At 41.8% G+C, this 23,326-nt stretch overlaps 1 protein-coding gene and 1 pseudogene across 1 annotated transcript in view; one reads left to right on the forward strand and one right to left on the reverse strand.

The window, feature by feature from the left end:
- The first annotated feature begins 4,315 nt into the window (after positions 1-4,315).
- On the forward strand, positions 4,316-4,986 carry LOC102502463 (26S proteasome non-ATPase regulatory subunit 10 pseudogene; annotated as a pseudogene).
- A 4,573-nt stretch (positions 4,987-9,559) lies between these two features.
- Positions 9,560-23,326, reverse strand: part of LOC102481493 (adhesion G protein-coupled receptor E2) — a 25,002-nt gene continuing 11,235 nt past the window's right edge. The window contains exons 8-17 of the mRNA XM_027776771.1: positions 22,189-22,296; positions 21,803-22,026; positions 21,422-21,601; positions 19,650-19,847; positions 17,624-17,859; positions 14,678-14,744; positions 14,101-14,192; positions 13,034-13,202; positions 12,839-12,949; positions 9,560-10,065 (exon numbers count right to left, since the gene is read on the reverse strand). Of these exons, the coding sequence (XP_027632572.1) occupies positions 10,057-10,065; positions 12,839-12,949; positions 13,034-13,202; positions 14,101-14,192; positions 14,678-14,744; positions 17,624-17,859; positions 19,650-19,847; positions 21,422-21,601; positions 21,803-22,026; positions 22,189-22,296 (1,394 nt within the window). The 3' untranslated portion in view covers positions 9,560-10,056. The remainder of the gene's footprint in view (positions 10,066-12,838; positions 12,950-13,033; positions 13,203-14,100; positions 14,193-14,677; positions 14,745-17,623; positions 17,860-19,649; positions 19,848-21,421; positions 21,602-21,802; positions 22,027-22,188; positions 22,297-23,326) is intronic.

Here is a 23,326-nt window from a genome sequence, read left to right on the forward strand (position 1 = left end):
TCACGCCACTTATACAGGCCATGCCCAGAGCTGGAAAAACCACTGCCATCCTGTCACTATGAAAGTAAAAGCCACAGGCTAGGGAGAGGGTGGCCAAAATTCACAACCACCCTTACTCCCTAATTTAAAAATATTTAGTATATTTTTCTTTCTTTCTTTCTCTCTTTCTTCCTTTCTCTCTTTCTCTCTCTCTTTCTCTTTTTCTCTCTTTATCTCTTTCTTTCTTTTTGTTGTTATAGGGCACATACACTCACCAGAGAGAGTGAGTCAAACAGTGAGAGGAAAAGTGAGAAATCATCCTCCAGTGGAGATGGCCATGCCATAATCCCTTTTCTATTCTGCTCTTGGGATTTGGGGCATGCACTCACATGTGCCCAGTGTGTTTCAAGCCACCAGGACTGGGATTTGAGCTGGGGTTGGCCCTGGGGGAGTCCAGTGCCTTAACCACTATACCATCTCCTTGCGCTCTCAGAGTATGCAAGCTATATAGAGTTGGTGTCTTCATGTGACTACACCAGCCTTGGATTGTTTATTTCTGGATGTCTCATTATGGAAAAAAAAAAAAATGTAGTTCTTTCTAGAGCAGAACATTTTGTCTTTGTTTTCTCTTAAGGGGGAGTGAACAAGGGTTTTTTTTTTTTTTTTTCCAGCTGAATTCTATCCCTAACTGATGCACCTAATACATGTCAATTTTTATGAATGCTTCATGGGTAGTTTAAATCAGTGTATTGTACTCTACATATGTCCACTGGATAGAGCATATTTGTGTTTAAAACAAACAAAAAATTGGACCAGCAAATGGGGTAATGGTTATGTTGCCGGACTCCCATGTAGTCGACCATGGTTTGAGTCCTAGGCCTAGCGGCTTGAAACACGCCATGTGTGTGTGTGTGTGTGTGTATGTGTGTGCGTGCATGCCCAAGATCCTGAGAGGAAAACGGAGTAGAAGGGATTGCAGTGTGGTTATCCCCCCCTTGGGGGTGATTTCTCGCTTTCTGTCTCTCTGGTGAGTGCATGTACCCTATAGCAAAAATCTCTAAAAAACCACAAACAAACACAAAAAACTACAGACCAGACTGTGAGGTGATGGCTAAAGTGGCTGGATTCCATGTGGTCAAAAGTGCAGTTCAAGTCCTGGACCTGGTGGCTTGAGAAACATGCTGGGCATGTGTGCTTATGTTCCCCAAATCCTCAAAGGAGTGAGAAATGGAGGAAAAGGAATTGCAATGTGACCATATCCCAAAGGAGATGTTTTCTTGCTTTACTCTTTGTCTCTGTTTCTCTCTGGCAAGTGCATGTACCCACTGGGAGATTAAAAAAAAAAAGACAAATGGTGATCTCTCATGTATCATTTACCAAGAGAAGTCTGTTAAACTCTCATATCATGACTATGGATTGTTGAATAAACATTGAAATTCTATAATTAAATATATATATTAGGAGTCCCTCAGGCCACACCTTTGAAGTGAATTTGTCACATATTCATATTCTGAAATTAGAAACCATCTGCATCTTGGTGTGAGGATGAAAGAAGATGGTTTGTAAAATGGTTTATACTTTGATCCCCCAGCTGTTAGGACTTCATTTGTAGAACACTTTCATTTTCTAGTCAACTGCTACAAGAATCGTTTTATTTCCCCCTGAAAGATTAATGAAAGCATGACCCATCTCTCTCTCCTTTAATTTTTCTCTCTTTTTTCTTTTCTTTTCTTCTCTTCTCTTTTCTCTTCTTTTCCTTTTTTCTTCTTTTTCTTTTCTTTTCTTTTGCTATAGGGTACATGTGCTCACTATAGAGAGATAGAGAAGCAGGGAGAGTGAGAATCATCCCCCTCTCCCAAGGGGGATGGCCTCACTGCAACCTCTTCTCCATTCTCCTGGATGCATGCACATGTGCCTCGCATGATTCTCAAGTCACTGAGTCTGAGACTTGAACCACAAAGTTGGCCATGTGGGATCTAGCACCTTAATCTCCAAGCCACCTGCTGGCCCCTCCTTTTCAAAAGTTTATTCATTTATTTCTTCCATGAGAGGATGAGAGAAAGAGAGAGATACCTTAACAGGGTCTTCATGGCATGATCCACCTTCAGTCTCAGCTATCCTAGGTCAATGGCCTGTGTACACATACCTAGCCTGTATAAGGAAGACCTCAGGATATGAACTTGGGACCTTCCCATGAGGATCCAGTTGCATAACTGCTGCACTAACACCTGGTCCTGTGTCTTCCTTGATCTATATCTTGGGTATAGTGATTAATAACTATTTTAAAATGCATGAATAAGAGAAATAAAAATAGAAAAAAAATGAAGAAATCCAGATTGTGGTATGAACATTCCAGGCCCTTGGACGTTGTTGGTATGAAAGTCCTTTGAGGGCAGCTGAAAACTTGTACTGCAGGGTCCCGTTGCCCATCCCCTCCTCTACTCACCTTTGAAGTCTCAGGTGCGTTATTTGGGACTTGAGAAGATCTTGCACTGTTCACCCCCTCTCGTGACACCCATTCCAACGATGGAGCCTTGCCATACTGCAAACTGTTCATGACTGAAAGCTTATACTGCAGGGTCCCTTGGTTCATCCTCTCCCCAACTCGTCTTTGAACTCTCAAGAGTGCCAGGGAGACTGAGGGGCAGAGAGTCTGTGGTTCATTGCCTGCCACATCCCTCTGAGTTCTGAAACCACAGCATTTTCTGAAATTCCTTCTGTATTTCTCAGTTGAATTTCAGCAGCTCAGTCCCAGGCACACCTGTTCTCTAGAGACCAGGATGACTTTGGATCGCCCAAGTCTAATGACACTAAGTCCAATATTCACCAGGTTGCTGGTGAGCATCAGGGAGTTAGAACAGTAGAGAGATCACCAATTACCTACTCCCATACACCTTTGAATGCTTAGAATTAACTGGAAGAACTTAGGAAGAAACAAACCATGAGATGACTTGAAACCATTGCATAGGCCCAAGAAATATGAGCAACCAATAAAATCTCTCTCCCCCAAGGGAAAACATCAAAACCTTATCATCCACAGGCAACACAATGGAACTCATGGAAATGTCAGATAAACAATTCAGAATACTTATAGTGACAAAACTAAATGAGATGCAAGAGAAAAGGGACAATGAACTACAGGAGATGAAGGCCTTTCACAAAGAATCAAATGGAATTGTTAGAGATGAAGACTGTAATACAGGAAATTGAAATCTTTTGTAAGTATTAAAAGCAGATTAGATCATACAGAAGACTGACTCTTGAATGTGGAAGACAAAACCTCTGATCCAGAAAAAATTATCAAAAAGATTGAGAAAATAACCAAGAAAATTGAGGACAATATACAGGAAATACTAGATAACATTAAAGCCCAAACATCCAGACAACAGGAATCCCAGAAGGTGAAGAAAATAAGGGCATTGATAATCTATTCCATGAAATCCTGGAAGAGAACTTTCCAAACCTAGAGAGACACTGAAAGATCCAGACCCAAGAAATATAAAGGACCCCAAATAGAATCAACCCAAGAAGATCCTCTCCAAGGCACATCATAGCCAGATTGGCAAAAACCACAAAGACAAGATATTAAAATTGGCAAGAGAGAAATGTCAAGTTAAAAAGGTTATCATATCAGGTTAACAATGGGCCTTTCATTGGAAAAAATGCAGGCAAGGAAAGCATGAGGAAATATATTCAAAGTATTGAAAAGAATTTCAACCAGGATTACTATACCTGGCAAGAATGTTTATATATTTATAAACATTCTCAGGTAAACAGAATTTAAAAGAATTTACCAACTCCAGACCAGCTCTTTAAGAAGTTCTGAAGAAAGTGTTGTACCAATAAAACTAAAGTCTGACAGATATAGGAGAACATAAAACAACCAAGAAAATGGCCCACTTAATGATAGGAACATGTCTGGAGATATTGATAATAATGTTGAATGTTAATGGATTAAACTTTCTGATCAAGAGACACAGATTGGCTGAATGGATTAAAAAAACAGAAAGCCTCTATCTGTTGCCTACAAGAAATACACCTTATGGATAAAGACATACATAGACTAAAAGTGAAGGACTGGAAAAAGCATTCCAAGCAAATGGAAATCAAAGAAGGGCTGGAATTGCAATACTGACTTCAGATAAAATAGGCTTTAAGACAAAAACTGTAAGAATAGACAAAGAAGGGAATTATAAAGTAGTCAAAAGACTAATTCATCAAGAAGATATAACACTTATAAGTATCTATGCACCCAATTCAGGAGCACCTAAATATGTGAAGGAAAGACTGCTAGAGATAAAAGGAGAGATATGAACAGAGCTCTTGGGAAAGCAAAATGGAGGAGTGTGCATCTAACCTAATGATCTGCAGCTATGCCTACAGTGGAAAGCTGGAGGAACTGAAGGAGACCATCCTGGTTGATAATTCCCTTGCTAGTAGAACTGACCAGGATAGCAGAACTATATTTCATTGGGGTTTCTTAGTTAGCCAAACAGAAATTGTTGAATTCTTGCTGCAGCTTGGAGTGCCAGTTAATGATAAAGATGATGCAAGTTGTTCTCCTCTTCATATTGCTTCTGCTGACCAGGATCAGATTATAAAAGCCCTTCTGGGAACAGGTGCTCAAGTGAATGCTGTCAACCAAAATGGCTGTACACCCCTACATTATGCAGCTTCCAAAAACAGGCATGAGATTGTTGTCATGTTACTAGAAGGTGGGGCTAATTCAGATGCTAAGGACCATTATGAGGCTACAGCAATGCACTGGGTTGCAGCCAAGGGTAACTTGAAGATGATTCATATCCTCTGTACTACAAAACATCTGCAAACATCCAAGACACTGAAGATAACACTCCTCTATACTTAGCCTGTGATAAGGAGAGAGTGGAAGAAGCAAAACTGCTGGTCTCCCAAGGAACAAGTATTGAGAATAAAGAAGAAAAGACACCCTTGCAAGTAGCCAAAGGTGGCCTAGGTTTAATGCTCAAGAGAATGGGAGAAGGTTAAACAACTTGGATTTAGTCTTACTTTGTATGCTCTGTTGTTGTCCCCAGTGTCCTGGAAAGTAATGTACTTGTACAGATGACACCATTCACCTGTGGATGATGAAGTTTATAAATGTGTTGACTGTTGTTCTTGCAGACGTGTTGTTCTAAGCGTATAACTTGCTTTCCCCAGGCATTGAATAACTATTGAGAGTGTTCTACTATTGTGTATTATTCTATATTGAATTTTGGTTAGTCTTGAGTAAGTAAGTGGCTGCTGGGAATTATCGGCACCTTCTGTACCCCTGCAAGGCAGAACAACCACAACAGCAGTGGGCCAGTTGTTCGGCTAGATGGGTCTGGATGGATTCTACGTTTACCCAGTACAGTTGAAATATATCCCAACTAAATTTTCAAGCTCATTCAGAGGCCTAAGCCAAATATTTCTGTTTTTATAGTCATGAGATTTAATTTATTTTTATTATAGGAGGAATATCTATATATTTTAGTGGACCAAATATTAATTTGGAGGGTATGCTCCAATATAGTGGAAAACAGTACCCTGTGTATCCAGTACCTCTCTGGTGAGCTGTTTCCCTCCAAAATAAAATGTATTGTTTTGAAAAAGGAAGTTTTCAACTATCTATCGAGTCACTTTGTATTGAAAAAAATGTCAAGCGTGGTAAAATAATAAGTAACAAAAATGTATTTTGATTTGTATTTTAGAAACAAAAAATAAAATGTTGAAAGAATCTCCCCCGCAAAGAAAAAAAGGAGAAATAGGTTTCAAACACTGTAATTGTTGGGGATCTCAACACCCCAATATCTCCTTTAGACAGATTTTCTAGACAAAAAATAAGCAGAGACATAGGACTTAAATGATACTATAAATCAAATGGACTCGACAGATATGTAGTATAGAACTTTCCACCCTAAGACCACAAAATATACATTTTTCTCACCCCCACATGGAACTTTTTCAAAGATTGACCATAGGATGGGGCACAAATCAAGCCTTTACAGATTCAAAGGCATAGAAACTATAGCCAGCAACATCTCTGACCATGATGGAATTAAACTTGATATTAATTTCAGGAAAAATTCTTGAAAATACACAAACATATGGAAATTTAACAACCTACTCCTGAATGACTTCTCAACTATCAAAGATATTAAGTCTGAAATGAAAAGATTTATGGAAACAAATGATAATGAGTACAGGAGTTTCCATAATCTATGGGACACCATAAACACAGTTATAAGAGGGAAATTCATAGTAATTAGTGTGCATAAGAAAAAGATGGAAAGGTGGCAAACGGACAACCTAACATCATGCCTCAAGAAATTGGAAAAGTAACAACTAAAAAACTCGAAAAAATACCAGGAGAAAAAGAAATAATAAAGATTCAAGCAGAAATAAATGAAAGAGAAAATAAACTATACAGGAAATAAATGAAAGCAAGAACTGGTTCTTTAAAAAGAGTAACAAGATTGACACACCATTAGCTAGACTGATTAAGAAGAAAAGAGAAAGAAATTAGATAAATATGTACAGACAGTATTACAACAGACACAACAGAAATGTAAAACATCATTGGAATACTGTGAGTGACTATATGCCAACAAACAAGAGAACATGGATGAGATGGACACATATCTGGATGCATATAATCTACCAAGATTGAATCAGGAAGACATAGAAAGCCTAAATAGACCTACAACAAGACATGAGATTGAATCAGTAATAAATAACCTCCTGACAAAAGCCCAGGTCCTGATGGCTTCACTTCCGAATTCTACAAAACTTTTAAAGAAGAGTTAACCCCCATTCTACTCAAACTGTTTCTAGAGATCCAAAATGAAGGAATCCTCCTAAGTTCATTTTTTTTTTTTGGAGAGGTTTTTGCTATAGGGCGCATGCGCTCACCAGACAGAGAGAGACAGAGAGACAGAAAGCAAGAAATCATCCCCCATGGGGGATGGCCATGCCGCAATCCCTTCTCCTCCATTCTCCTCTTGGGATCTTGGGCACGCACGCACATGCGCCCGGTGTGAGTTTAAGCCACCGGGTCCGGGACTCGAACCACGGTTGACTATGTGGGAGTCCAGCGACATAGCCATTACGCTAACTGTTGGTCCCCCTAAGTTCATTTTATGAAGCCCCCATCATCCTCATTCCCCAAACAGATAGTCTTGACAAAAAAGGAAAACTACAGACCAATATCTCTGATGAATATAGATGCAAAAATTCTCAACAAGATACTTGCAAATCATATCCAACAACATTTTAAAAGGATTATTCATCATGACCAGGTAGGCTTTCTTCTAGGGATGCAAGGGTGGTTAAACATACACAAAATCATAAACGTAATACACAATAAATATTAGCAGAAAGAAAGAAAAAAACCCCATATGATCATTTCAATCGATGCAGAGAAAACATTCAACGAAATACAACATCCCTTTATGGTTAAGACTCTTATCAAAATTGGCATAGAAGGGTCACTTCTCAACACAAAAGCCATACATGAAAGCCTATAGCTAGTATTATACTGATACAAGATAAAGCTGCCCACTTTCTCCACTCCTTTTCAATATAGTACTGAAAGTCCTAGCCAATGCAATCAGAAAGAGAATAATATAAAAGACATTTAAATAGGCAAAGAAGAGTTGAAAATATCTTTACTTGCAGATGACATGATGGTATACATAGAAGACTCAAAGGTATCCATGCAAAACTTCTCAAAGTAATACATGAATACAGTAAAGTGGCAGGATACAAAATCAACATCCAAAAACTTATAGCATTTCTATATAAAACAATGAGCTGACTGAGGTAGAATTAAAAAACAGAATCCCTTTATCATAGCCACAAAATGTAGAAGATACCTAGGGATAACCTAACCAAGGAAGTCAAAGACCTTTACAAGGAAGATTATGAAAATCTTTAAAAAGATATTGAAAAGGACACAAAAAAGTGGAAGGACATAACATGTTCCTGGCTTGGAAGAATTAATATAATTGAAATAACAATTCTACCCAAATTAATCTACATATTTAATGCAATTCCAACCAAACTACCAGAGGCATTCTTCACAGACCTAGAAAAGACAATCATAGAATTTGTCTGGAATTATAAAAGACCCCATATGGCCAAAGCAATCCTGTGCAAGAAGAGTGGAGTGGGAAGTATCTCACTCCCTGACCCAAAAATATACTAGAAAGTGATGATAACCAAAACAGCATGGTATTGACACAAAAACAGACAGATGGACCAATGGAATAGAACAGAAATCTCAGAAATAAACCCCAAAACATACAGCCAACTGATTTTTGACAAAGGGCACCAGTCAATCCAGTGGGAAAAGAAAAAAAAAAAAACTTCTTTAGCAAATAATGCTGGTAAAACTGAGTATCCACCTGCAGAAAGATGAAACTGGATCCATATCTTTCACCATTAACAAAAATAAACTAAAAATGGATCAGAGAGCTAAAGTTAAGACCACAAACTATAAAACTGCTTGTGGAAAACACTGGGGAAACTCTGGCAGACATTGGGATAGACAAAGACTTCTTAAATAAGACCCCAAAGCACAGGCAATAATTCCCAAATTAGACAAGTGGGATTACATCAGGTTAAGTTTCTGTGCAGCCAAGGACATACTAATCAATGTGAATCGACAAGCCTTGGAATGGGAGAATATTTTTGTAAACGATGCCTTATATAAGGGACTGACAACCAGCATACACAGGGAACTCAAGTGACTTACCTGGAAAAAAAATAATTAATCCAATTAAAAGATGAGAAAATGAGATGAACAAAAAATTCTCTAGGGAAGTCATACAAACAGCCAAAAAGCATATCAAAAAATGCTCAACATCCCTCATCATAAGGGAGATGCAGATTAAAACCATAATGAGATACTACTTAACCTCTGTCAGAATGGTGAATATTAAAAATACAAAAAATGGTAAGTGTTGGTGGGGTTGTGATGAAAGGGGAACTCTCCTACACTGTTGGTGTTAATGTAAATTTGGAATGTAAATTGGTCCAGCCACTGTGGAAAATAGTATGAAAGTTCCTTGATGACCTACACATTGAACTACCATATGATCCAGCAATTCCACTCCTGGGTAATCTACCCAAAGGACAGGAGACTGCCCAGTTGGAAAAGTGCTCGCACATCAATGTTTATTGTGGCATTATTCATGATTGCTAAGACATGGAAATAATCCAAATGTCCATGAACAGACGAATGGATTGAAAAAGTTTGGCACATATACTCTGTGGAATTCTATTCAGCCATAAAAAACAAGACCCTGGCATTTGATAGAAAGTGGTTGTATGTGGAAGATTTATTGCTTAGTGAAGCAAGCCAGGTTATGAAAGAAAGATATGGTATGTCTCCACTTAATACATACTGATTGTCTGCACTCTATGGTAGAGACCGAAATATTGGAGAACATAATAAAAGCATTGAAAATAGTTATGGACACTGGAGACAGTGTGGAAGAAGGGTGGGAGAGGGGAAGCGTCTAGGGAAGGAAATTAGGGGGAGAAAATAGAGAGGCAAGACATTTGTGGGACACAGTAATGGTTTATTATCTGTTGGTGATAACATGCATAGCATTCTCAACTGGACTGGTCTGAGGTGTTTTTCATGTAGGGTAAATTCCCTTTGCTAGCCAAATGATGTATAATGATTGAATGTATTAAAAAATTAAAATAAATAAAGGACTTTTAGTCCTAAAAAAGAAAAAAAGAGTTTTTTTGAGGTTGGTTTTCCCACTTTGAAATTTTAGCATCTGAAAAAGTCTTTGTAGGAATGAGAGGACTCAGAAGAGAGGTGAACCCAGAGTGACTGATAAGTTGGGCCATAGCTGGCCATCTGTATGCAGGGCATTTGCTGTAGGGCACAGGAGAGTTCCCATTTCTGCAGCAAGCATGTCCTCTGTGACATCCTTCATATTGCTGGCATGAGGCATTTCTTGAAACATATGCAACAAAATTTTTTTCTCCCCACTTAATGGCTCAGAGAATGACCGTTCAGATTTTCCAGGGGGAAGAGAAGATAGACTCCAGAAGATCTTTCTAATTAATCTGGAATGACATTGTAAAATAAAGGATATCATAAGACTGTGGTAATATAAATGATAAGTTCTATTTAGAACAGGAAACAAGAAATTTATTAAATAAGTAGATTTTAGCTGCCCGTGTTGCAAAAAGAGTAACTGTATGAGATAATAGATTAATTTGCTTCACTATAGTAACTATTTTATTATCTATGTGTCCCATAATATGTTGTAAATTTCAAAGATATGCAGTAAATTTTATTTAAAAAAGAAGAAATTCGGGGTCAGTAGGTGGTGGTGTGGTGGTTAAGGTGTTGGACTCTCACATGGTTGACTGCAGTTTGAGTCCCAGACCTGGCAGCTTGAAACTCATGCTCAGGGTGCTGAGTCAAGACAGTACTATGTGGTAGTGGGTAGAGGCAGGCTTGTTAAGCAAGTCCAGATCCCAGCTAACACTTATTTCTTTTTAATTCTTAAATATGTTATGCCATTTCCCCTCAGATTTACCTTGTTGGGGTTGTAGGGTTTCCTAGTTCTCCTCACTTTTTCTTTTGTTCTTATCAACAAACACAAAGTACCTTGAACGCTCTGTAAAATCTTGCCAGCTACATTTCTCCTGCACGTGTGACCCATGCTGGGGCCTTTAACATTCCCAGGCACTGATAAAGGTTTTTAGGTCATTGCCCCAAAACAATAAAAGCACCTGGCCCCAGCCCTGAGCCAAGTTCCTTAAACTCTTAGATAAACTCCATTGCCTAACTCCCTTGTTATAGACATACATAGGTAGAAATGATCTCTCTCACTGTCTGTTAGGAGGTTATTCCATAGCCTGCTCTGTAAGTAAATTCCCTTCACTCAAGCTTGGATCAAACATTTAGTTCTTTGACCTTTGGAATCCCGACTGGCCCCATGTGGGGAAAATAGAGACAGACTGACTCCCTCATAGGATATGCTGAATCATACTTGTCAATAAACAGCTAGGAAAGGGTCCACACTGTACCCACGTTGCCTTATGTAACCATGGCCAGGGCCATGGCTCTGTGCCACTTTTGTCTCAGGTGTTGGACTCCCACATGGCTGATTGTGGTTCGAGTCTCGGACCTGGCAGCTTACTTTCTCTGTCTCTGTCTCCCTCTCTCTTTCTCTTTCTGGTGAGTACACATACCCTGTAGCAAACTTAAATACTGATAAAAAAAGATAGGGATGGGGCCAGCAGTTGGCATAATGGCTATGTCACTGGACTCCCATGTAGTTGACCACAGTTCAAGTCCTGGACCTGGTGGCTTGTGTGTGTACCCAAGATCCCGAGAGGAGAATGGAGGAGAAAGGATTGCGGTATGGCCATCCCCCCTGGGGGGTGATATTTTGCTTTCTGTCTCTCTGTCTCTCTCTTTCTGGTGAGCACATGCACCCTATAGCAAAAACATCTCCAAAAAAAAAAAAGATAGGGCAACAGTTAAGGGGGGACTGACTGACTAGAAACTAATTTCTGTCCTCCATGCCTCAAGTGACCCCATCTTCTTTTGGCTTCCAGCATCTCACTTCGACCTATCTGCTTGGAGGAGAGACTTCACACAATATCCCATCTTGGGGGTCAGCAGTGGGTTAAGGCACTGGACGCCCACATTTCCAACCTGTTGGCTTGAAGATCACACCAGGTGTATGTGCGTGTATGCCCAAAATCCCAAGAGGAGAATGGAGGAGAAGGGTCTGCGGCATGGTCATTCTCCCTGGGGCACAATTTCTCACGTTCCCTCTCACTGTCTCTCTCTGTCTCTCTCCCCTCCAGTGAGCTCATATGCCCTATGTCAAAAATCTTAAAAAAACCCCAAAAGCCATCTTGGGACTGTTGAGGATATTCTCTTGCTGCTGCTTTTGGGGTGACTCCAGACATTGGTCTAGCAGGACAAAGTGGAGTGGTGGGGCCAGGAGATTGGGTGAGAAAGTTTTGTGTAAAGAAAGGGGATAGGATAGTGTGTTTCTTTTTCTTTTTTCTTTTTTTGCTATAGGGTGCATGTGCTCGCCAGACAGACAGAGAGAGAGACAGAAAGTGAGAAATCACCCCCCCAGGGGGGATGGCCACGCTGCAATCCCTTCTCCTCCGTTCTTCTCTTGGGATCTTGGGCACGCACGCACATGCACCCGGCGTGAGTTTTAAGCCACTGGGTCTGGGACTAGAACCGTGGTCGACTACGTGGGAGTCCAGCGACATAGCCATTATGCTAACTGCTGGTCTCTAGGAGAGTGTGTTTCTGAGTAGAAAATGCACTGCTGCTTCAGACCATCACTTCCTGCTCATTGAGTTAACCATGCAACGCTCATAGCAGGTGTTCAATAAGAGCATTCATGTCTCAAGATGAGCACAGATCCCCAAGGTGTAAAAGTGTAGCCGTCTTAGAAACAAACATTGGGGACCAGCAGATGGCATAGCTGTTACATTGCTGGGCTCTCCTACAGCCAGCTGTGGTTCACGTCCCAGACCTGGTGGCTTAATACTCATGCCAGGTGCATGTGCATGTGTGCCCAGGATCCCGAGAGTAGAATGGAGGAGAAGGGATTACAGCGTGGCCATACTCCCTAAGGGGGTTATTTTCACTTTCTCTCTCACTATCTCTGTCTTTCTCTCGTGAGCACATACACCCTAAGGGGAAAACCTCTAAAAAACAAAAAAAAGAAACGAACACTGATGAGTCAGTCCAGGGCATCCCCTGCTGTGTGCCCAGGTTGCCCAGGGTGATAAGACACCTACTGCTCAAGTGGGTCTGCTAGGAATGTACTCTGGGAGTCACATGTGGTCTTACCGTGTCGGGTTTGGAGGTGTCCAACGTACCCTTGCTGGAAAGCGTGTATGCCTCGGACTCAGTTCTTCGTTTCTGGATCCCTTTGAACCATTTCCTATATTGGTCCCGGACCTGCAGAAGCAAAACATGCTCCGAGCCAGCTCATGAGAGCATGCAGCTGGGGAGGGTCCTAGTTGGGGAGCTGGGCAGAGGTACCTGCTGGCTGAGAAGGCAGTAGACCAGGAAGATGAAGACTCCCTGCAGGGTGTTGATGATGGTGAAGAGGTAGGTCATGACCTGGGCACCTGGACCCACCTGCAGGAGGCCCAGACACCAGGTGCAGCCCAGGATGAGGAGCTGAGCCAGTGCTTTAAATGTCAGCATCCTGAGTAGGAGGAGAAAGGGTGTTGTTATTCTCTCAGAGCAGTGAGATCAAGGCTGTTTTCATCTCCACCCAACGGCAGCTCCTGCTCTGTCCTGTAGATGATTATGAGACTGAGTTATAATCATCTTAGGCCTTTACTGTCAAGACTATGGTTTTGATGTCTTCCCCCCAATTTTTTTGTGTTGAGATTTGGTTGTGATGAGATTAAGAAGATGAAAATGTGGTCTGATTATGGTGTTGAAAGGTGAGGCCTTTGGGAGGAGATTAGAGTGAAGATCATTAAGACAGGGCACACGTGATTAATTATGATGGGTTTATAAGGAGAAGGAATGAGACCAGGAGATGCATAGACCATACCCTTTTGCCATCTACCGTGTTGTGATGTTGTCAGAAGAATCCCATCAGATATGGTCCCTGGACCTTGGACTATGAATCTCCACACCATGAACTGACTAAATCTCTTCTCTCCTAAGTTGCCCGGACTCAGGTAATGTTTTCCTCTCTTTCTTTCCTTCTTTTTCTTCCTTTCTCTTTCTCCCTTGTGACATGGACTGAAGAAGGCAGTGACCCTTCATAATGTTAAGTTTCAAAAGTTTTATAATGTTCCATGAAGATCTGCAAATTCATTTAGCCAATTTTTTTCCTTTATTTTAAAAAAGAATTATTAATTTAATTTATTATCGTTATTATTTAATTTGCTATAGGGCACACATGCTCACTGGAGAGAAAAAGAGAGGGAGAGGAAAGAGACAAAAAAGTCAGGTCTGGGACTTGAACAACTGTTGGCTATGTGGGAGTCCAGCATCTCAACTACCATGCCACCTGCTGGCCCCAAGGCACATGACTTTGCTATTGGAAGCCATACATATCTTTGGGGTTACCATCTTCTCCATTTTACCTTGTGTTCCGGAGGGTGGACACTTCACTGTTGAGGGAGGACAATTTGCTTTTCAAAAGCCAGATAGTGATCAGAAAGAAAGCTAAATTGACCTTCAAGAAAATGCAAAAGGTTTATCAAATAAAATGTAAAAACTGTTACCTCTTTACCTTAGCCCATACAGTATAATTCTACACTTTAGTAGTTTCTAATATGTAATAACATTATTATAGTTTGTAGATTTAGTAGAAGTCTTAGAAAACTCAACCCAATCCTTAACAACTTGGGGCTATTTCTGCTATGCTATCATCCATATAATCCTGCTTTAAAAATAAAAAAATTATTATTATTTTAAAATTTGCTATAGGGCATGTGCATTCATCAAACAGAGACAGAAAGAGAGAGAAAGAGAGAAAGGAAGAGCAAGACAGAGAGAAAGGGAAGGTGAGAAAACAAGTCACCAGGTTTGGGACTTGAGCCACAGTCGGCCATATGGGAGTCCAGTGCCTTAACCACCAAGTCACCTGCTGGCCCCATAATCCTGATGTTCTAATGACCATCATCTGGGCAGTAAGGAGGCTCTGATGACATTACTTACAGAGACTATGGTGCAGATGGGTCCAAGAAATGCCCATGTAAGTCCTTTTTCTGGGTGGAGCCAGCAGCTAAGCAACAGAGAGGATAAAAAAAATGCATTGGTCTCTGGAGATATAGAACAGCTGTGCAAATCCATCCATCCATCTTTTTATCCACCCATCCATCTGTCCATCCATTCAACAGTACTGAGTATCTCTTTTGTGATAGGATCTGTGATTGTTCTGACGATGCCATGGTTAAGAAAGTAAACATGGTCTGCAACTACAATGGAACTCATGGAAATGTCTGATAAAGAATTTAGAGTATTCATAGTGACAAAACTAACAGAGATGGAAGAGAAAAGAGACAATGGACACCAGAAGAAAAAAGTGATGGGTTCCAGGAGGTTAGGAAGTTCTTGCGAGAGCCAAAAGGAAATACACACCATAAAAAGGAATAAAATGGAACTGTTGGAGATGAAGGCTATAATACAGGAAGTCAAAACCTCCTTTGAAAGTATTAAAAGCAGACTATATTATACAGAAAATCAAATCTCAGATGTAGAAGACAGAATCGCTGGACTAGTAAAATCCACCACAAAGACAGAGAAAATAACCCTCCAAATGAGGAAAAATATAAGAGAAATACTAGACACCATTAAATGTCCCAACATCTGGATAATCTGTATCCCAGGAGGTGAAGAGAGTAATTAGGGCATTGATAACCTATTCCATGAAATCCTGGAAGAAAACTTCCCATAGAGAGGCATTCAAAGATCCAGATCCAAGAAATACTCAAATAGGATCAGCCTAAGAAGATTTTCTCCAAGACACATTATAACCAGAATGATCAAAACCACAGACAGAAATAAGATACTCAGCTTGACAAGAGAGAAATGTCAAGTTACCTACAAAGGATATCCCATCAGGCTAACAGTGGACCTCTCATCAGAAACAATGTGAGCAAGGAAAAGAATGGGAAAATAAATTTGAAGGGTAAGGGAAAAGCAATTTCAACCAAGAATACTATATCCGACAAGATTATCCTTCATATGGGAAGAGAAGACAAGAACCTTCTCAGATAAACAAAACCTGAAAGAATTTACCAACACCAGATCAGTTCTCCAAGAAGTTCTTAAGGGAGTGCTATCCCAGGAAAACTAAAGTCAGACACACAGAAAAGAGAGTTCTAAAACAACTAAGAAAATGGCCAACTTAATGGTAGCGACAAGTCAAGAGTTGAACATTATCTTCTAGAATTTAAACAGAAAGATCGGACTGCAACAGAAGAAAAAGTACATGAGTTTGAACTGGTGAAATATAATTTTATGACTTTTGACTAAAACATTATTGATGTACTATGCTTTGTTTTCCAATGTTAAGGAGTTTTGTCTTCTCTTGAGCTGTGGAGAGGTCCACGTACCTACTACTCAAACAGAATCCTAACCTATTTCCTGGCTTTAATTATTAAGCAAATTTCTCTTAACATTTTTTGATTTTGATTTATTAAAGCTAAAACTGCCTTTCTTAAAATTAAACAATGCATTTTAGAAACACCTATTTAGTGAACACAGTAAGCTATATAGCCTCAGCTATATAGCTATTTTATGGTATATTCATTCTACCCACAGAGTTTCATGCCTAAAGTCAACTTTTGTTCACAGATGAGTATATATCAGCTGAATTTACTATTGAAAATATTTAGATTAATTAAGGTATTTTGTGAATCAATACAATGTCAGAAGAAATAAGGGAATGAAAAGCAACTTGCAGATACCAGAGACAGGGTGGGAGGAGGATGGGAAATGGCAGAGGGTGAGAAATAAGGGGAAATGGAAAATTATTTGTTGATGATAACATGGATGATTAAGCCACTCTACAGTGTATTCTGGCTGGAAAATTGCAATTTGTATGCGGTGGTGATGTTCAGTGAAAGTATGTAAAATAAATTAATAAAAAAATAAAATGTATACAAGAGACTAAGGAAAAAAATTAGTACTTTCTCCCCAAAGTTATGATTACTTTGTCATTATATATTTAAAATAAAGCTGTTGTAAAAATGAAAAAAATACATTAATAGAATAAAGGATGAAAATCATACAACCATCTGAATAGTTTCAGAAACAAATTTGAGAAAATCAAATACCCTTTCATTATTAAAACATCAAATACATTAAGAATATAAAAGAATGAGTCTGTCAATGGTGTGGTGATTTAGGCAGTTAGATGCCACATGGCTGACTCTGTAGTTCAAGTCTCAGACCCGACAGCTTGGGAAGCATGCTGGGTGTGTTGTGTGTACATGCCCAACATCCTGGGAGGAGAATGAGGGAGAAGGGATTGCAGCATGGCCATCTCCCCTGAGGGGTGATTTCTCACTTTCTCTCTTTCTCCCCAACAAGAACACATACCTTCTAGCAATTAAAAAAGAAAAAAAAAAAGAAGAACAAAATGTGATATTCCGAACTTTTCTTTTGATTTCATTTTTGCTATTCCAAAAGCAGAGTTTTGGGGCCAGCAGGTGACATAGTGGTTAAGGTGCTGGACTCCCATGTGGTCGATCGTGGTTCAAGTCTTGGACCTGGAGGCTTGAAACTCAGGCCGGGTGCATGTGCGTGTGTGCCCAGAATCCTGAGAGGAGAATGGAGGAGGAGGGATTGTGGTGTGGCCAGCCCCCCCTCCTCTCCCGTGGGGGATGATTCTTGCTTTCTGTCTCTCTGTCTCTTGTCGCTTGGGCAAGCACATGCACCCTATAGCAAAAACCTCTCAAACAACAACAACAACATAGCTTTAAAGACATTCTCCTTAATGATTATAATCTTTTACCAAAAACATGCCCTAGGGATTAATACTTAGGGTCTCTCTCTCTCTCCCCATATTATGCTCAAGCATAATGAAAATGCTATGTGGGCTCTAGTAACCACCATGGGTGTGTCGAGAAGATAAGGACAGGTGGAATTTGCATTTACCGCGTAGATGTTCCGTAAAGGCCAGGCCTGACTCCTGCAGAGACAACCACTATCACAGCGGGGACTCCGTAACCCACAGGGTACATGAGCCGCTTCATGAGTCTGTTCACCCTGGAGTAGTTGACCACCATCAGGTTCCGCGCGGTGAGGAACAGGTGCAGGCCCTCCAGCAGCATCCAGGTGAAGGAGGCCAGGTACAGGTAGTGTAAGGCCCCCGCGATGACGGCGCACAGCACCTGCCGGGGAAGAGCCACTCAGAATGGTAGTCAGGGTCTGAAAGTAGACCAGGGTCCCCATTGTACCCTGCCATGGGAAGATTTAAAAAAAACCTTTTTTCCCCCATAGGGTGCATGCACTCATTGGAGAGATGGAGACAGAAAGAGAACTCACCCCTCCCCTGTGGCCACTCCGCCATCCATTCCCCTCCATACCTCTCTCGCACGCATGCGCGTCGGGAGTGATTTTTTTTTTTTTTTTTTTTTTTTTTTTTTAAATCGCTGGTCTGGGACTTGACTGTGGTCCCAGAGTGGCAGTCCAGTGCCTTGACCACTACGCCACCTGCTGGTTCCAACTGGGGAGGATTCTGATGTACAAGGGGTCTTCAAAGAGTTTGTGGATATGGGACCAGCTGGTGGCGGTGGTGTGGTGGTTAAGGTTCTGGACACTCCCACATGGCTGACTAGGGTTCAAGTCCCAGACCTGGTGGTTTGCTTTCTCAGTTTCCCTCTCTCTCTATATCTTTCTGTGTCTTTCTCTGCTCAAATGAAGAATACATGAATAGATAAATAAAATAAAATTAAAAAGTAATTATTTAAAGCATGACCAACTCCATGATTTAAATCCTGGCCGTGGTGGCTTGACAAACAAGCCAGACGTGTTTGCATGTGTGCTTGTGTGCCCAAAATCCACAAGGGAGGGAAGTGCTTTCTCCTTTCCTTCTCTCTCTGTCTGTGTTGAGTCTATGACCCCTCTAGCAAAACTGAAAAAGAAAAAAAAAAAAAAAAAACTATGCATGGGTTTAAAAAAAAATCTTTTTGCACCAAATAAACTCGTACTTTAATTCCATTTTTCATGAACTTTTCTCTCCATTTTTTAATTTTTATTTTTTTCATGAAGCAAAAATCATAGAGTGCTTTCTTCTCCAACAGCTAATTCTATGTTCTTTTGTCTGATAAAAGTTTCATCCTGTGACCAAGCAGTTGGCATAATGGCTTTGTCGCTGGACTCCCATGTGGTAGGCTGCAGTTCGAATCCTGGACCCTGGTGGCTTAAACTCACACTGGGCATGTGTGTGTGTATGTGCCCAAGATCCTGAGAGGAGAAGGGATTGTGGTGTGGCCACTCCACCCCCCCCTCCTGGGGTGTATGTGTGTGTGTGTGCTTTTTGTCTTTCTGTCTCTGTCTTCCTGGCAAGCACATGTGCCCTATAGCAAAAATTTCTCTCTCTCAAAAAAAAGTTTCTTCCCTTTGCTTCTCCTGCCCATCCTGTATCACCCACTCTCTAGCACCCACTCATTCTCTTCCCTTACAGTATCAGGTATCTACACTGATCTTTCATGAACTTTTTTTAAAAGAGGTTTTTGTCTTTGGGCATGTGCACTTGCAAGAGAGAGAGAGACAGAGAGACAGTGAGAGGGAAAGCGAGGAATCATTTCCTGGGGGAAGAGGGTGGCCTTGCTGAAATCCCTTCTCCCAGGATCTTGGGCACACATGTACATGTGCCTGGCATGATTTTCAAGCCACCCGGTCCGGGATTCACACCGTGCTTGGCTATGTGGAAGTCCAGTGACATAACTGCTGTGTCATCTGCCAGCCTCTTTCATGAACTTTTTGAAGTCCCCTTGTACAGGGTGGAGTTGTAACAAGAGGACTTGTTATCTAGTTGAGTTGGGCAATGTACAATTGGCGGTTTCTTTTTCTAACCTCCCTCTGGACCCAAGATCATTTTATTAGGATTGCAATGCAGCATCGCTCCAGAAGTCCAGCACTTCCTGGAACAGGCAGGGGTCCTTGGGACAGTCCATACCTCAGGTTCGGTTTGGTCGATGGCCGTGAGGAAGAGGAGGTGGGCCAGGAAGAGGCAGAGCGTGAGCTGCAGGTGCAGGGAGGTGCTGATGTTCTGGATGGCTCTGCACAGGAGGAAGGTGAGGGCTGCCAGGAAGAGGCACAGCAGAGACAGGCCCAGCCCCACGTAGGTGATGATGGTCAGCACAGGGTCCTCGTCCTGGGACCCAGAAAAAGGAGAGGTCATTGTCACACGTTCCTGCTTTCTGGGGTAACGATCCTTCAACTATTTTTTTTCAATAAAGAATTATTTAATTTTATACTATTTTTAAATTTGCTATAAGGAATGAGAGAGAGAGAGAGAGAGAGAGAGAGAGAGGAAGCCTCCAAGTCTGGAACTTGAACCACAGTCAACCACGTGGGAGGACAGTGACCAATCACCATGCCCCCTTCCGGGCTCCCATATATATATTTTTTTTTTTAAAAGAATTATCTTTAAAATTAATTTTGTTACTATTTTATTTTTAAATTCTCTAGAGGACATGTGCGCTCACCAGAGAGAGACAGAGAGAAAGAAAGAGAAAGTGAGAAAGCAAGAAGCCAAGTCCAGGACATGAACCATGGTTGACCATGTGGAAGTCCAGTGCCTTAACCACCATACCCACTGGCCTCCCACCACTTTTTTTATTTTAATTTTTTATCCATGTTAGTGAGTGTGTGTATGTGTGTGTGTGTGAGAGAGAGAGAGACAGACAGACAGACAGACAGAAAGAGAGGTTCACCCTAGACAAGGTCTCATCATGCCATGATAACCCCTTTCCTTGCCTTTCAGCTTGTCAGGACTCTGGGAAAATGTCTGAGACTGGTGTGTTTCAGGATCGGAACCAAGTTATCTTCTCTTCCCTCTCCCTGTCCTCTCTCACTTTCTTTTATTCCTTCCCCTCTCACTCTCTTTCTCTCTCTCTCTTGAATTCTCCAAATGCAAGAATGGAGGAGCGAAGCGACTCTCGGTTCAGAATTTGAGAGGATTCTGACCTGATAATTCACCCACAGGAAGAACGAAAGGACAAGTGAAGTCTTTACTCAAGACAGCCTTGGAACTCGTGAGGTTTCAAATCCTATCCCCAGTGGCTTGAAAATCTCAACAGGATGGAGAAATGGAGAAGGGATTGTGGTATGACCATGCCCTGCTAGGGGATGCTGTCTCTGTCTCCCTTTGGTGAGTGTCTGTACCCTCTGGCAATTAAAAAAATTCTTCCAGGGACCAGCAGATGGCAGGACTCCCACATGGCCACCCGTGGGTCAAGTCCTGGACCTGGTGGCTTGAAACGTACACCAGGTGCATGTGCGTGCATGTCCCCAATCTCAAGAGGAGAATGGAGGAGAAGGGATTGTGGTATGGCCATCCCCATGGAGGTGGGGTCACTTTTCCCTTTTCCTCTCTCTCTCCAGCAAGTGCCAGTGCCCTATGGCAATAAATGCTAAAAACAAAAAACAAAGCAAAACAAAACACCAAGCTTCCATTAGGGAGAGAGACAGAGAGGTAGAGAGACAGCCCTCCCAACAGGATCTTGATACCACAGTCAATTCCCAGTCTCATCCAGCCCTGGATCATGGGCACCCACATGTCTGGTGTAGTCAGGGAGGTTTCTGGTTGTGATCCTGAAACCTTACCAGGTGGGTGGTGTTTTATCACTGGGCTACCATCCAGCCCCACGCCCTTTTAAGCTTCTTACGTGTGGGCATTTTTTTACGTAGATGGACATTGAATGCAGCCCCTCTCAGGGCTCTCACCTGCACGTCATTATGGGCCATGAGGACAGCAAAGCTGCTGAGGTGGGTGCAGCGGCAGGTGGTGCTGTCCTCCTTGGTAGTCACCATCCTGCAGCCTGTGGTGGACCAGTGACCACATCCATCCCCTCCATGGTCCCAGAAGACACAGAGCACTTTTGCTCTTGGCCTAGAGCTCAGCGTCTATAGGAACAGGGTACAGGCATGAGTTGGTGCATCCGGTGCTCAGAGATGCAGACCCAGAGCTGGCTTGGGAAGGGGTGACTTCCTTGGGGAGAGGATGCACCATGAGGGCTTCCCTAAACCCCAAGTCGGAGCTGAGCTGCAGGGCTGTGCTCAGGACTCAGGTGCCTTCCACACCCAGAGCCCACCCCCAACACTCACACGGTGGGAGAAGGTGAAGGTGACCGGGGAGCTGAGGTTCTGGGCATCCTTGGTGCTCAGAAAAGCAGAGATGACGTCTGAGAGCAGGACAGGGGGGACTCCCTGTGGCACATCACTGGAATTCTGATTCAGAGCTGTCCGATTCTCAGGCTTTGGGCCCAGGGGTGCTTCAGTCAGCAGTTTGCCCATCCCTGGAGTGGAGACAAGGCCCACCGCAGAGGAGCCTGTGGGGTGGCAGAAAAGTTGAATTTTGTGTCTTCACCAGGGTCTCTTCCTTAGATGGGTTTTTCCCTTGCAGCCCATCACACCCTACACATATCTCTATTTTTCATATCCTTGGGCATCTTGACCCACCAAGAGGTCTGATTGGTCTTTTCAGCCATTACCTGTGTTGTCAGAATTCTTTCCCAGATCCCAGTTCAGCTGCATCTTTGCCTGATTCAGGCTCAAATGAACATTCCTTTCTTCTTGCTTCTGTACATCCAGGGACAGTGCTATGAGTTGCGGGAATTACATAAAGGGAGGTAGGTTAGAGATGGGGTGTGCAGTGTTGTAATGGCATTATTATGATTACTGTTGTTTAGAAAACACTTAAAAAAGATGTATCTATTTAGTTCATTTTATTTGTCATTATTTTAAAATTTGATAGAGAGAGAGAGAGAGAGAGAGAGAGAAGGAGAGAGAGAACAGGAGAGAGAGAGAAAAGGAAAGTGAGAAAGCAAGCCACTAGGTCTGGGAGTCAAACTGCCAAAGAAAAGGAAAAAACAAAGCCACTAGGTCTGGGACTCAAACTGCAGTCAGCCATGTGGGTGTCCAGAGCCTTACCCACCATGCCACCTGTTGGCCCCGTAATGCCATTATTTTATGTGTGTATGTGTGTGTTTCCATGACTTCAAATAGCTCATGGAGGGGACCAGCAGTTAGTGTAATGGCTATGTTGCTGGACTCTCATGTAGCCGACCGTGGTTTGCGTCCCGGATTTGGTGGCTTAAAACTCACGCCGGGCACGTGTGTGTGCATGCCCAAGATCCTGAGAGGAGAACGGAGGAGAAGGGATTGCGGCGTGGCCATCCCCCCTGGGGGGTGATTTCTTGCTTTTTGTCTCTCTGTCTCTGTCTGTCTGGCGAGCACATGTGCCCTATAGTGAAAACCTCTCCAAAAAAAAAAGCTCATGGAAAAAGAGGAATTAAAGTATGAGTGTATTTTGGTGCAAACAAGTTTTGAAATGCATGCATGTTATTTTTTCTTTCATGATGTACATTTCCTCGATTATATATACATCTATATCTATATAGATAGACATTACAAAGTATTACTAGAGACTAGTACAAACAGTCATACGACAAATTAGGTAACCTAGATGATATGAACAAATTCCTGGAGGCGCATAAATAACCAAAACTCAAAAAGAAAGAAAAACTCTGAACAGACTTCTAATAGGTTAGGAGATTGAAGCCATAACCAAAAAGTTCTCCAAAGGAATAATCCAGACCAGATGACTTCCCTGGTAAACTCCACCAAAAA

The sequence above is a fragment of the Tupaia chinensis genome, unplaced genomic scaffold (genome assembly GCF_000334495.1).
Source record: "Tupaia chinensis unplaced genomic scaffold, TupChi_1.0 Scaffold138060_1, whole genome shotgun sequence".
Taxonomy (NCBI): Eukaryota; Metazoa; Chordata; class Mammalia; order Scandentia; family Tupaiidae; genus Tupaia; species Tupaia belangeri.